Source organism: Heloderma suspectum, chromosome 17 (assembly GCF_057233095.1).
Source record: "Heloderma suspectum isolate Gila_16-S chromosome 17, 16-S_ref, whole genome shotgun sequence".
In the NCBI taxonomy this organism is placed as follows: domain Eukaryota; kingdom Metazoa; phylum Chordata; class Lepidosauria; order Squamata; family Helodermatidae; genus Heloderma; species Heloderma suspectum.
This window is the reverse complement of record NC_139474.1, coordinates 20,975,806-20,988,513: the sequence shown is the minus strand read 5'-3', so window position 1 is coordinate 20,988,513 and position 12,708 is coordinate 20,975,806. Positions and strand designations below refer to the sequence as shown.

The following is a 12,708-nucleotide window of genomic DNA, read 5'->3' as shown; positions in this document are numbered from 1 at the left end:
TTTGGGATGGGGGGGAAACCAAATGAGCAGAGACCCCAAAAACAGCTTGGTGAGGACTGAGTGGCCAAGGAATGTGGACTCACGGTTGGGGGGGAAATCCAGAAAACCGCATGGGAAGAGGAATGGAATGCAGTGTTCTGGAAGGGGGGGGGGGGCTGGCTGGATGGCACAGTGAACAGGAGCATCCCATACTGCATTTCTGCAGGTGCACCTTCTTTATTCTATTTAAACATGTTTCCTCCACCCACCCACCCGTTTTTATTTTTCTACAGCTCTGCTTTGGATTGTTATTACGGCCTGTAGCGGCTTCACTTGAAGCAAGCTTGAACGTGACGTTTTTTCTTCCTTGTCATTGGCTTTCTTTGCTCTTCCAGCCTTTAAAAAGCAGGTCTCCCAGTGTTTTGTTAGCTGAATAAGTTTGCTTGTGCTTTGCTGAGCTCTTTATAGAATTCTCCCACCTCTTTTCAAGGAATGTTGATGCAACTCCTCCTTCTACTTCTCTTTACAAGATTCTGCATGAGTCTTCTACAGTATTAGTGGTATTTTTATGTCATTTTTTGCCCTCTGACAATATTCATTTGAGTCTCTCTACACAGCCTACTTTAGAAACATTCCCAGCTTCTTTTCCTTACAAATTATTGTTTTTATATCCTTTTCATTGGGCTGTTATTATTGTCTGATCTTCATTTATCTATATTCCACCCATCATAAATATTTATCCTAAGGCAGTTTAGGGCACAAAATAAAGTCAAAACAACATTAAAATATATAATAAGGGTGCAATCCTATGCATGTTGGATGGGGCATGCTGGGAGTTGTCTTGTAGGCCTTTTTTTCTGCCTAAGCATGTATAGGATTGTGCCTTAAAACTGTTTAAATCAATAAACACACACAGAAAGAGACACACACGAAGAAAATAATAAAGACTGTAGATGTTTATACATAATCACTTAATTTATAAAAACGGAAAAAGAATGAGCATTAATGATGGATCATTGATGTATGCATACTTACATATAGATAAATACATTAAAAGGGAGATTGTATATAAATAATTTGATTTATAAGATGGATAGATATTATGGATAGGTACATCAATAGAGGTTGTGTGTAGTTTAACCACTTAATTTATAGGTGTGGAAAGTGTGTGTGTGTGTGTGTGCGCGTGCAAGAGAGTGTATATGGTGTACATCTCATATGATGATGCATGCCATATTTTTATTTTCATTAATTTACAGCATTTATATACTGCCCCACGTCTTCCACATCCCATTCCACATCCATATATATATATATATATATATACTGTAAATCTTTGCATTGCTGCTAGGTTTTAATCTGATTCTTGTCGTTTTAAACTTCAATATTATATTTCATTGTGTTGCATTTATGGTTTCAATTGTTGTGAGCTGCCTAGAGAGCTACGGCTATTGGGTGGCACAGAAATGTAATAAATAAATATCCACACACAGATGGAAAGAACATAAAGAAGGGTGCAATCCTATGCATGTTTAGACAGAACAAAGTCCTACAACTCCCAGCCAGCCCCGAGGGATGTCTACACACGCACAGGACTGTGCCCTAAACTGCTTGATTTATAGGCATGGAAACAGAACAGAACAGTAATCTGCCCAGAGAACGTTAGCTATTGCAATAAATAAAGGAATACATTGTGATAGATAAATAATAGCGATAAATATATAATAGCGATAAGTAAATAGTGATAAATAAATGAATTGCGATAAATGAACTGTGATGAATAAATTGCGATAAATGAATAAATTGTGATAAATAATAGCGATAAATGAACTGCAATAAATTGCGATAAATACATAAATTGCGATACATAAATAGCGATACATAAATTGTGATAGTGATAAATATATAATAGTGATAAGTAAATAGCGATAAATACATAAATTGCGATACATAAATAGCGATACATAAATTGTGATGGATAATAGTGATAAATATATAATAGCGATAAGTAAATAGCGATAAATAAATGAATTGTGATAAATGAATTGTGATGAATAAATTGCGATAAATGAATAAATTGTGATAAATAAATAATAGCAATAAATAAATAACAGCGATAAATAAATAAATAGCGATAAATAAATAGTGATAAATGAATAAATTGTGATAAATAAATAATAGCAATAAATAACAGCGATAAATAAATAGCGATAAATAAATAGTGATAAATGAATAGTGATAAATAAATAATAGCGATAAATAAATAAATAGTGATAGTGATAAATGAATAAATTGTGATAAATAAATAATAGCAATAAATAATAGTGATAAATAAATAGCGATAAATAAATAGTGATAAATGAATAAATTGTGATAAATAAATAATAGTGATAAATAATAGCGATAAATAATAGCAATAAATAAATAAATTGCGATAAATGAATAAATTGTGATAAATAAATAACAGCGATAAATGAATTGCGATACATAAATTGCGATAAATACATAAACTGCGATACATAGCGATACATAAATAAATTGCGATAGATAAATAACAGCGATAACTAGTAGCAGTGAATGAATAAATGGGTTGCGATAAATAAATTATTTATTATTATTATTAATTCATTTATTATTGATAGATTATATCTGTCGCAACAAATGACTAAATGGCGACAGATAGGCGGATGGATAGATCAGCCGCGGAGCGCGGGCGGGCGGGCGGCGAGGAGCGCGCCGCGCGCGCCGGGCAGGGCGGGAGGCGACGGGGCCCCCGCGCCCCGCGCCCCCGCCCGCCCCGCCCCGCGGCGCCCCGCCCCGCCCGGCCCCGCCCGGCCCGGCCCGGCCCGGCCCCGCGCGCGTCGGCAGGCGGCTGCCCGGGCCCTCCGCCCCTCCGCCGCGCCGCGCCGCGCCATGGGGGCGGCCGTGTGCCTCGGCTGCGGCTGCGTCGCCTTCGGGCCGGCCGCGGCGCTCTGCCTGCTGACCGTGGCCCGGGACCCCCTGCGCGTCCTCGTCCTCGTGGCCGGGTGGGCGCGGCGGCGGCGCTCTCGGGGCGCTCCGGGGGGGCCTTCGGCTGCCGGCCGCCCCGGGCCGCCCGCTTGGTCTCCGCAGCGGGCCGGCCCCGCCCCGAGGGCCTCGCAGGGCGGGCCGAGGGAGGGCAGGCGGCCGGGGAAGCGGGGGCCGCGTCTCGCCCGCGCATCCTTCGCCGGGCCGGGCCTGGCGCCCCAGCCTGGCGCCCGCCAGATGTTCCGGGCGGCGCCTCCCGGCATCCCTGGCCGCTGGCCATTCCGGCTGTGGCTGGTGGGAGCTGTAGCGCGGCACATCTGGGGGCGCCGGGCGGGCTGCCACTGATGAAGGAGGGGGCTTGTGGCGGTGCCCTGTTGCAGTTTCATTTTGGGTTTTGGAAATAGCTCGTGGGCCGGGCGGCGCAGTGCGCCCGTGGAGTGCGCCCACGGTTCCCTCGCCCACCTGGGAGTCCAGGGCTCCGGAGCAAACCTCTGAACGTTCTTTCAAGAACCTGAGAGAAAAGGCGCTTCATGCGCAAAAGGGGACGTTGTCACTCCTCCAGATCTGGATTTTCTGGTTCTGTCTTGTTTTTCTTTCTTTGTTGCAATGTTTCCTTCCTGCCCACAAAGAAGCATGTGACGGGGGTTGTGGTGACTGAACTTCCCTTTGGTGCCTCGGAGGGGAAAGTGAGACACGGCACAGGACAGCTGAGGGCACAATCCTATGCATGTTTAGACAGAAAAAAGTCCCAAAGAACTTTTTTGTAGGACTTTTTTCTGTCTAAACATGCATAGGATTGCACCTTCAAAGAATTTAGAGCACAATCTTGTGCATGTTGTTTAGACAGAGGGGAAAACGGCTGGCTGGGCATGCTGGGGGTTGTAGGACTTTTTCTGCCTGAACAGGCGTGGGATTGCAACCATATGCATATGGCCTGCAAAGGTTCTTGATGCCTCCCAACACATCCTGCGTGGTTCATGGGCGGACCATGGGCCGGAGACCGCCAGTGAACAGCTCTTGAATTTCAGAGGGCCAAGCCTAGATATGGCAGCGTGACAAGCAGAAGCAGAACCGATGAGGCGGAATAAATAAAATCATGCTGTTTGTGTGATTGATTCAGGCGGCAGACTGGGGGGGTACCATAGTGGTGTTGGTTTTTCCAAGTACAGCCCTCTTTATAACCGGTGATGCTAATGTTTTCCTCTCTCTGCTGTTTACCCAGGGCCTTTTTCTGGCTGGTCTCTCTCCTCCTGGCTTCCTCGATCTGGTTTATTTCGGTGCACCTGAGCGACCGAGAGGATGGGCGGCTGCAGCACAGCCTCCTGATGTTCGGGGCAGCCGTGTCGGTCTTGCTGCAGGAAGCCTTTCGCTTTGGCTATTTCAAGCTCCTCAAGTAAGAACGCCCTTCTAGGGGAAGTTCAGGCTGGCTGAACTGTCGTGGTTCTTCAGAGAACCCTGGGATACTCGTTTTGGGAGGGTGCGCAGAACTCTTCATTAGACGTTCATTCTAACCCCTTCCCGGATTTTCCTTTATTTGGGGTCATGATAGTTCAACAGTGTTAGAAGGAAGATATGGAATAGGCCATATTCTGAATGTGCCTGTCCTTGTGGCTTAAAACAGGGGGAAGGTCTTGTACCTATGATTATATATCGTCCTTTGTATAATGTGCCGAGGAAACAATATTTGGGTCAGATTTTAGATTTTACTCTAACTGCAAAGACCAGCTGCTTCATATCTGCAGTAACTGGTGTTAGGGGGAAAATTCTTAAAGGAAAATCCTGTGTCTTGTCAGGGAGATTCAGAACTTTTACATTCATGAGTGATTTTATTTTATTTAATTTTATTTTATATAATTTTACTTTTTTTAGCCAGATATTCAGAAGGTGAAGTTTATTCTATATTATGTTAACTTTATGTAAATATACTATCTCTGCATTGATATCTAGTATTTTTAAAATGTTTTGTGATGGCCTGATGTCTATATACAAGTAAAACGAAGACACAAAGGAGATACATATCCCAACTGCTCAAAACACAACAAACAATGAATTGGGATGCACCACAAATTAGTGCAATTAAAAACTCTAAAGAATTTTTTTTTGTTGGAATCTTTATACTAAAATTATTTTCTAGAAAAACGCAGATTAAAATGATCGATACAACCACAATATGAAATAATATAAAATGACCAAACACGTTTCGACACAGGTCTTCCTCAGTGGTCAAACTACACAAAATTTTATACACACAATAAAAGAAATACTCAACAGAAATAAATAAACCCTTTGGTTTATAACTGTAGTTCTTATCAGAACCAAAATACTAAAGTAATAAAGCTAAAAAATGCCCTCCTACAATGGACCTCTCAAATCTTCAAGGCTAGCAGGGTTCAGGAATTTTCAGCCGTAAAAATAATATAAAGTTTATAATTTCTGCTTCCAGTGGCAGTATTTACTGACCATATACAAATAAACTCATCTGAATCAGATAGTTGGACAAGTATGACACTGGTTCAAGTGTGTAGAGTGACAGACTATATTTACAGGGCAGTGTTGGTGTTTTTGGGGGAGGGGGTGTTAGAATATCTGTTGTCTTTTTTTGATCTCATGGCTAAAAGTTAAATCACCTGCCATGCATTTTGGGGCCCTTTAATTGCTGGAGAAGACTCTTACGAGTCCCCTGGACTGCAAGGATGTCAAGTCAGTCCATCCTAAAGGAAATCAACCCTGAGTGCTCATTGGAAGGACAGATACTGAAGCTGAAATATTTTGGCCACCTAATGCGAAGAGAAAACTCCCTGGAAAAGACCCTGATGCTGGGAAAGATTGAGGGCAAAAGGAGAAGGGGACGGCAGAGGATGAGATGGCTAGACAGCATCACCGATGCAATGAATATGAACTTGAGCACGCTCCGGGAGAGAGCGCAGGACAGGAAGGCCTGGCGTGCTATGGTCCATGGGGTCACGAAGAGTCGGACCCGACTGAGCGACTGAACAACAACAATTCTTCTGAGAATCTCTGCATTCATTTTTTTAAGTCACTAGCCCTCATGGATGTAGAGACAAGGTTAAACATAAGATAGATAGCATCTATCATGGACACCTGTCGGTCAGCTGGTGAAGGTTCTGTGTTCCAGCTGGATCTTGCTTTCGTTCCATAAGGGGCCATAAAAGATGAGTTGTTGCAGGTTGAACCAGAGTATGAAGAAGACTGAATACAGTTCGGGGTGGGGAGGGATGTAGTTGCAGCTGAGTTTTTTAAACGTAGCAGGAGACTTAGAGGGGTGTATGGTAAGATTAGGGCTTTCTCTGGTCTGTGCGTATGACACACAGCCCCGCATGAATAACTTCTTTTCTTTTCCAGAACTAACTGATTCCTTGCTTCCGATTTTCATCCAGGAAAGCTGACGAAGGGCTGGTGACCATAAGCGAAGACGGGCGGTCTCCCATCTCAGTCAAGCAGATGGCGTACGGTGAGTGAGCAGCTGGCCGCGTCCTATTGCCAGGAGCACGATAATTCCCTCTGAAAACAGTCGTGCGTCATCCTTGCCGCCGCCTACAAGGAACCAAGTTCCCGTTCCTCTAGCCAAATGCAGCCCCTTTGGGTCTTTAAATAGCTGTTACCTGCAACTGACAAAGCGGAAGTCTGCTACACTTCTGAATTTAGTTCCCTTTCAAGCCTTTTCAGTCTCCTACATTTTCGGAGCAGCTTCCCAGAAGCAAAACAATCATTTTGCGGGTTCCTTCAGGCTTATTAAGTCGCGTTGTTGTTCCCGTTGGCATTTGTTTTTGCAATTTCTCTTATAAACAGCTACCGTGATTGCTGCTGATTTGGAGAGTGAGGTGCTGGGGATGAGGCAGGATGTGGCAAAACCATTCTAAATGTCCTCCGCTGTAATTGGGGCTTGTCGGTGTCTCTTCCTTCTGTAGTGTCGGGTCTCTCCTTTGGGATCATCAGTGGCGTCTTTTCGGTGATCAACGTCCTTGCGGATTCCATTGGGCCGGGCACTGTGGGGATCCATGGGGACTCTCCCCATTACTTCATCACGTCAGGTAAGAGCCGCTCCGGGCGTGTGTTGGGTTGAGAGCCAGCCTCTCTCCGTAGATGGAGAGCTGGGAAACCCGGTTTCAAACCTCTTCCTGCATGGCCCTGTACAGGTCTTTCTCGTTAATATGGGATTAGTAGGGAAGTCATGAGAGCAAAAATGCGAATGGAAAAATAAAATGTATACACAAATAGCAGTGTGTGTGTGGGGGGGGGGGGCGCACGTTTCCCTCCAGCGCCCATTGTGGTGGTTATGTTGACACCAGCAATTAACAAGCAGATGCTAATCAGAAAGTGTGAAGGATTGTTGGTTTCACCCCAACGACCCTGCAAGGTAAGCCAGGCCCAACTTGGCCACAGATTTCCCCAAAGTTAACCCACTAGCTCCCTTCCGGGCCAAGAGGCACCGTATTTAGCACTGAAGTTGTACAGGACACACCACACCAACTGGAAGTTGGATAAAAGTTTATTAGGGGAAAGCACCAAAGAGGAAGGCATGGGGAGAGGTGGTAGGTTGTACAGGGAATTACAAGCAAGGCACAAAACTCGTAAGCAAAACCAGAAACGCCGATCACCAAGGCACACGCTCCCAAGAGCAAAACAATAAAGCTAGCTAGTCTGCCCTGTACATACCAAAGTGTGGGCCTCCCAGGATAGCCATCGACCAGCAGCACTCCCTAGTACCGGCAGGGCCAAGAAGAGACACTCGCCCCTTCCTTAGCCCTCTTTTTATTGCCCAGCCCTAGCAACTCTGGGCAGATTTGAAGCACCCAATCCAAGCCCATTCCCAGGACACCCCATTCCACCCCCCAAGGAGGCTGAATCTTCCCTCCAGGCACGGCTGTTACCGTTTTCCCAGTTAGCCGGAGCGTGGCCTTGAAACAATCCAGGCGGCTGCTTCGTAGGTGACTACCCCAGCGGCCCACATGGTTACCACTACATTTAACCCATTCTTGACAGAAAGGTTTTTAAATGCATTCCACCTTGCTGTGGGCCAGACCATAGTATGCCTTCCCCACCTAGTGCCCTCCAGTTGTTTGGACGACAGCCGAGAATGCGTCTGCTCCATCTTCTGTATGGCAGCCCTTCAGATATTCAGAGGCAGCTTAGAGAACAGCATGGGAGGCCGAAGCACCAGATTCTCTCGGAACCCCCTTCCTTCGGTAGCCTCCCTCCCGGAGGTTGGGCAGGTGGCAACAGGAGAGAGGGCTCTTTCCGTGCTGGTCTCTAAACGATCATCAGCACCACCAGTGCAAAGACCCAGCATAAATACCACCCACAAAGTTCTCCACGCCCTCCCCCTTTAAGAAAAAGAAAAACCTTGGGAAATGTTAGGGTAGCCCTCCCTTTCTGGCCTCTAGCGTTGCTCTTTCCCTCCCCTTTCGCCTTGCCGTTTCCCCTCCCTCCCAGCCTCTAGCCTCACTATTTCCCTCCACCACCACTACCTCTATAGCTCACTTTCCAGGCCACCATGGCAGCCATTATGTGACTTCCCACATTCTCTGTGGGAGCCATTTTGTGGTGGTGCCCACAGCAGTTTCTCAAATTCCCAAATGTGCCCACAGGCCCAAAAAGGCTGGGGACCCCCATCTATGTTGTACTAAGAGGAATGCTCACAAGCATATAAATGTTTAGACGCGTGCAGATTTTTGAGTTACAATCTGTCAACCACATACGGTACATACTGTCAACGACTGGATGCCAGTAAAAGTCCCTTTTTCAAGCTGATGTAAAAATAGTTCTGTGAAGAAACTGAGGTAAAAGTTTAAGTGTTATGTTTTATGTTAACCACTGAGAGTCTGAGAATAAAAATGTATGCTTTTTCCTGGAGGCCTGTGCCTGAGGGGAGTTAGGTTGTACATATGGTATGCTGGCAAATGGGTCCTTTCTGTTACCCCCGGGAGGTGAAAATGAAGCCAGGTTCTCTCTATTTATAAGGGAAGGTAGGATTGAAAGTGGTACCAGTTATTCCTGATTGGGGAATATCTGACGTTCTAAAGATGCCCATTGGTCAGAAGTGTTCCCGGAGATGGGGTGACAGAATGTCGGATGCTGCAAAGCTGACTGGCTGTGGGCTCTGACTGGAACGAATATAAGGAGCTGTGGAGAGCCCGATGGGCGAGTCGGTCAGGGGTCTGGCTGGAGAGTGGCCGAGGAGGTGCCTTTGTGAGAGGCTGGGGGGCCTGGAGAAGACGTCAGCCAGGGAGAAGAGCAGCTACAAGACCGGGAGGCAGAAGCTGAAGAAGATCTGCAAGTGGGGAGAATCCTGGAGCCGCCTTTGGAGGCAAGCGCTGAACCCTCGGTGACAGCTTGAGCAGCTGCTGGGCCAGATGGAAGACTTCAGGAGAAGTTTGGGGAACAGCACTGAAGGTTCCGGGTGGACGTTGAACCTGACCAGAAAGAAGACCGCCGTTCAAGTCCTCCCGTTAGGCCTATGAGTTAATTGGGGTGGATCTTGAGAGGGAAATTGGCTGGTGTGGTCAGGGGTAGGAACTGGGGCTCCTAACACCTGATTGTGAGGAGAAGTAACTGTAGGAACCCTGTTTTAAAAGCGGTGACGGTATCCTTAAAACAACAGGCTTTCTTGTTTTCTCTTTAATAAAATGCTATATATCTTTGTTTACTTCCCTAATACCTCTGATCTGATTTCATTCATTCATTTCATTTACATCCCACCTTTTTTCCTCCTCAAGGAACCCAAGGTGGCGTACATAATTTGCCTAATGATCAGCTCCCTTAAGGGAAAAGGCATGAGTTAAATAAAAGGGGTGTAATGGTGGCAGCGGAAGGGAACTCCGACGTAGGGTGGCCTATAAATACTGTAAATAAATACCTACGGCAGTATGGTGGGGAGGTTCTGCTGTTTGCTTAGCTGCGTACACTGTCTGAGGCCTTCTCCCTGGGGAGCCCCAAATTCCGATACTGTGGGAGGGGGCTGTCAGGCTGGAAAACAGGCTTCTGCCAAGACTTCTTCAGTCCTTGCACACTGGGTCTTCGTGCGCGGAAAGGACCACAAACCCACTGACAGCAACGGCCATGTGTGTGGTGCCTTTTATTATTTATGTATCGCTTACATTAAAAGAAATGTCTAAGCGATGTACAAAACGATACAGTATAAGGTCATAATTAAATAACTGAATATTATTGCTGAATACAGAAGACAAGATTACCTTCCTGTGTATGCTTGTTGGAAAAGGTGTTTTCAGTAGGCATCAAAAACCCAGAAGGGTTGGCGCCTAATTTGTAGCGGTAGGGAGTTCCAGAGAGTGCGTGCTATGACACCAAAGCCCTTATTCCAAGCTGTCATGGACTGGACTTCCAAAAACTTTGGCACCACCAGGAGGGTATCTCCTGATGAGCACAGCATCCAGACAGGCTGGTCAAGCGATCTCTTAAGGATCCTGGTACTGAGTTCTTTAGGGCTTTGTAAACAAGAACCAAAACCTTAAACCCAAGGGTGTCGAACCTCAGTCCTGTGGGCCAAAGTAGCCCCCCGTGGTCCCAATCTGGCCTCCAGATTCCCCAGAGGGCCATGCTCCCTTCCCCCAGTCCCACCACATCCCCAAACTACCGATCATTGGGTGGTTTAAGAACATAAGCGCCCTGCTGGATGATACCAAGAGTCCATCTAGTCCAGCATTCTCTTCACACAGTGGCCAACCACCTGTCGACCGGGAACCCACAAGCAGGGCATGAGTGCAACAGCACCCTCCCACCCATGTTCCCCAGCAACTGGTGCACATAGGCTGATTTTCCAGCTTTTGCGGTTTTTCCCCCATTCTAAAAGGCTGAAATGTGTCTCCTACGGTTTAGTGACAGGCAGTCAGAGCTGTAAGCTCAAATAGGCTGGTATTTTTCCCCCATCCCTGGAAACCAGCCCGAGGGCGTCTCTGAAATGGAATTCAGCCCTGGGGGCTGGAAGAGGTTCAACGCCCTTGCCTTAAAGGAGCCTTTTCATTCACGGAGCTGTTGAAGCCTGTGACGATGTGGCTTGACCGTCCTTCTGTCTTCTCCTTCCAGCCTTTCTCACCATGGCATTAGTTTTCTTGCACACGTTCTGGGGGACGATTTTCTTCGACGCCTGCGAGAAGGGGAGCTACTGGAAGCTGGCTCTGGTGGTCGCCAGTCACCTGGTCACATCTGGACTGGTGAGTGGATGGGTCTGTCATATTGGTCACCTTCCACTATCTCCAACTTGGGTTCTGCCTTCAGCCCACGTGTGCGTTTGGGACCTGCTATCTCATTTTTTACTCTGTATGTGTACGGTGGTGGCACTGCCACTGTGACCAACCGTTAGTCCATGGCCGGGTGGTAGATGATTGCTCAATAGCCAACCAGGCTTTTGCAAATAGATCAAAGTTTCACTCTCATGGCAACAAGTTAAATGTCTTTATTTTTAGTGTGTGTGTGTGTGTGTGTGTGTGTGTGTGTGGGTATAGTATGTGTGTGCTGGGTTTGAGGTCCTGACCTACCAGTTAAAAGAATAGATAGATAGACAGACAGACAGACAGACAGATTAGACAGGGTGGGTGGGTAGATAGATAGATAGATAGATAGATAGATAGATAGATGGATGGATGGATGGATGGATGGATAGATAGATAGATGATTGCTCAATAGCCAACCAGGCTTTTGCAAATAGATGAAAGTTTCACTCTTATGGCAATAAGTTAAATGTCTTTATTTTTATTGTATATATATATCCATATAGTGTGTATGTGTGCGCGCCTGGCCAATTCCTTTAAAAAAAAAAAAATCCCGGACCTTTTAATCTGTTTTACTGTAATTTGTTCTTCTCAAGCGTCAGACTTCTCTTGTACCATGGGCCCATTTCTGGACTCTGTTGGAAAGCAGGCCCAAAGCCTTACTCCAAGACAGGATTATCCATGTACAAAGCCAACAGGGGATAATTCCTTGAGGCACATTACGGTCATACAGGGAGAGAATGAGGTGTCGATATTTTAAATGGCAGCAGATAAAGATTTGCAGTGGGGGTAGTATTTTTGCTTTTGCCCCCTAAAGATTGACAGAACGAAAGGGGGAAACTTTGGTCAATGCTGGCTGTAGACTCTAAAAGCGGGGCTGGACAACTCCTGTGGCCCTTGGGGCCAGCGTCCTCCCACCAGGGGCCACCAGTGTCAAAACTGCTGCTGCGTTGCCAATTTGGCTGTGCCAAAACAGCAGTGACTTCCCTCTAAAGCGAAGCAAAAACATTTTCCTTTTGCAAGGCAAACTTGAGCTCCTGGGAGGAAACTGTGGGGGTGGCGGGGGCCACACGTTGCCCCTGTTCCTCCGTGGTGGTGGGCTGTAAGAGTCCTGGCTTCCGTGCAGCCAGGCGAGACCTCTTCAGGACCCCCGTTCCTCGCCGTCTTGGTAAACATTCGCAAACACGGACAGGAGGGCAGCGAAATGTCCAGTTGTGCAAACATACACGACCCAGGCTTGGCTAGATTGTTCAGGCGTCTTGGTGGGCGCTTCAGACTAGCCTGGGTACTTTGATGGCATTTATAGAACCTGTTGGGAAGGGAAGTGTCTGGGGGGGGGGGTAGCTAGCGGGGCTCCGGTTTGCTTTGCTCCTCCTCCCTATCTGCCCACTCCCGCAGGGCGGGGGACGTTTTGCCTAAGTCACGGGAATCCCCTCTGTCCTTTCAGAAGGGCAGGGGATTATCTGCTATGCCA

General features: G+C 46.7%; 1 protein-coding gene across 2 annotated transcripts in view; it reads left to right on the top strand.

Moving 5' to 3' along the window:
- Positions 1-2,837: 2,837 nt before the first annotated feature.
- APH1A (aph-1A gamma-secretase subunit) overlaps positions 2,838-12,708 on the top strand; it is a 14,645-nt gene continuing 4,774 nt past the window's right edge. Inside the window, exons 1-5 of one of the 2 annotated variants that reach the window (XM_084824101.1) lie at positions 2,838-3,005; positions 4,208-4,378; positions 6,384-6,457; positions 6,915-7,037; positions 11,050-11,177. In XM_084824101.1, coding sequence (XP_084680227.1) covers positions 2,893-3,005; positions 4,208-4,378; positions 6,384-6,457; positions 6,915-7,037; positions 11,050-11,177 — 609 coding nt within the window. In that variant the 5' untranslated portion in view covers positions 2,838-2,892. Of the gene's footprint in view, positions 3,006-3,434; positions 3,749-4,207; positions 4,379-6,383; positions 6,458-6,914; positions 7,038-11,049; positions 11,178-12,708 lie in introns of those variants that run through there. The other variant, XM_084824099.1, reaches the window with a different exon arrangement.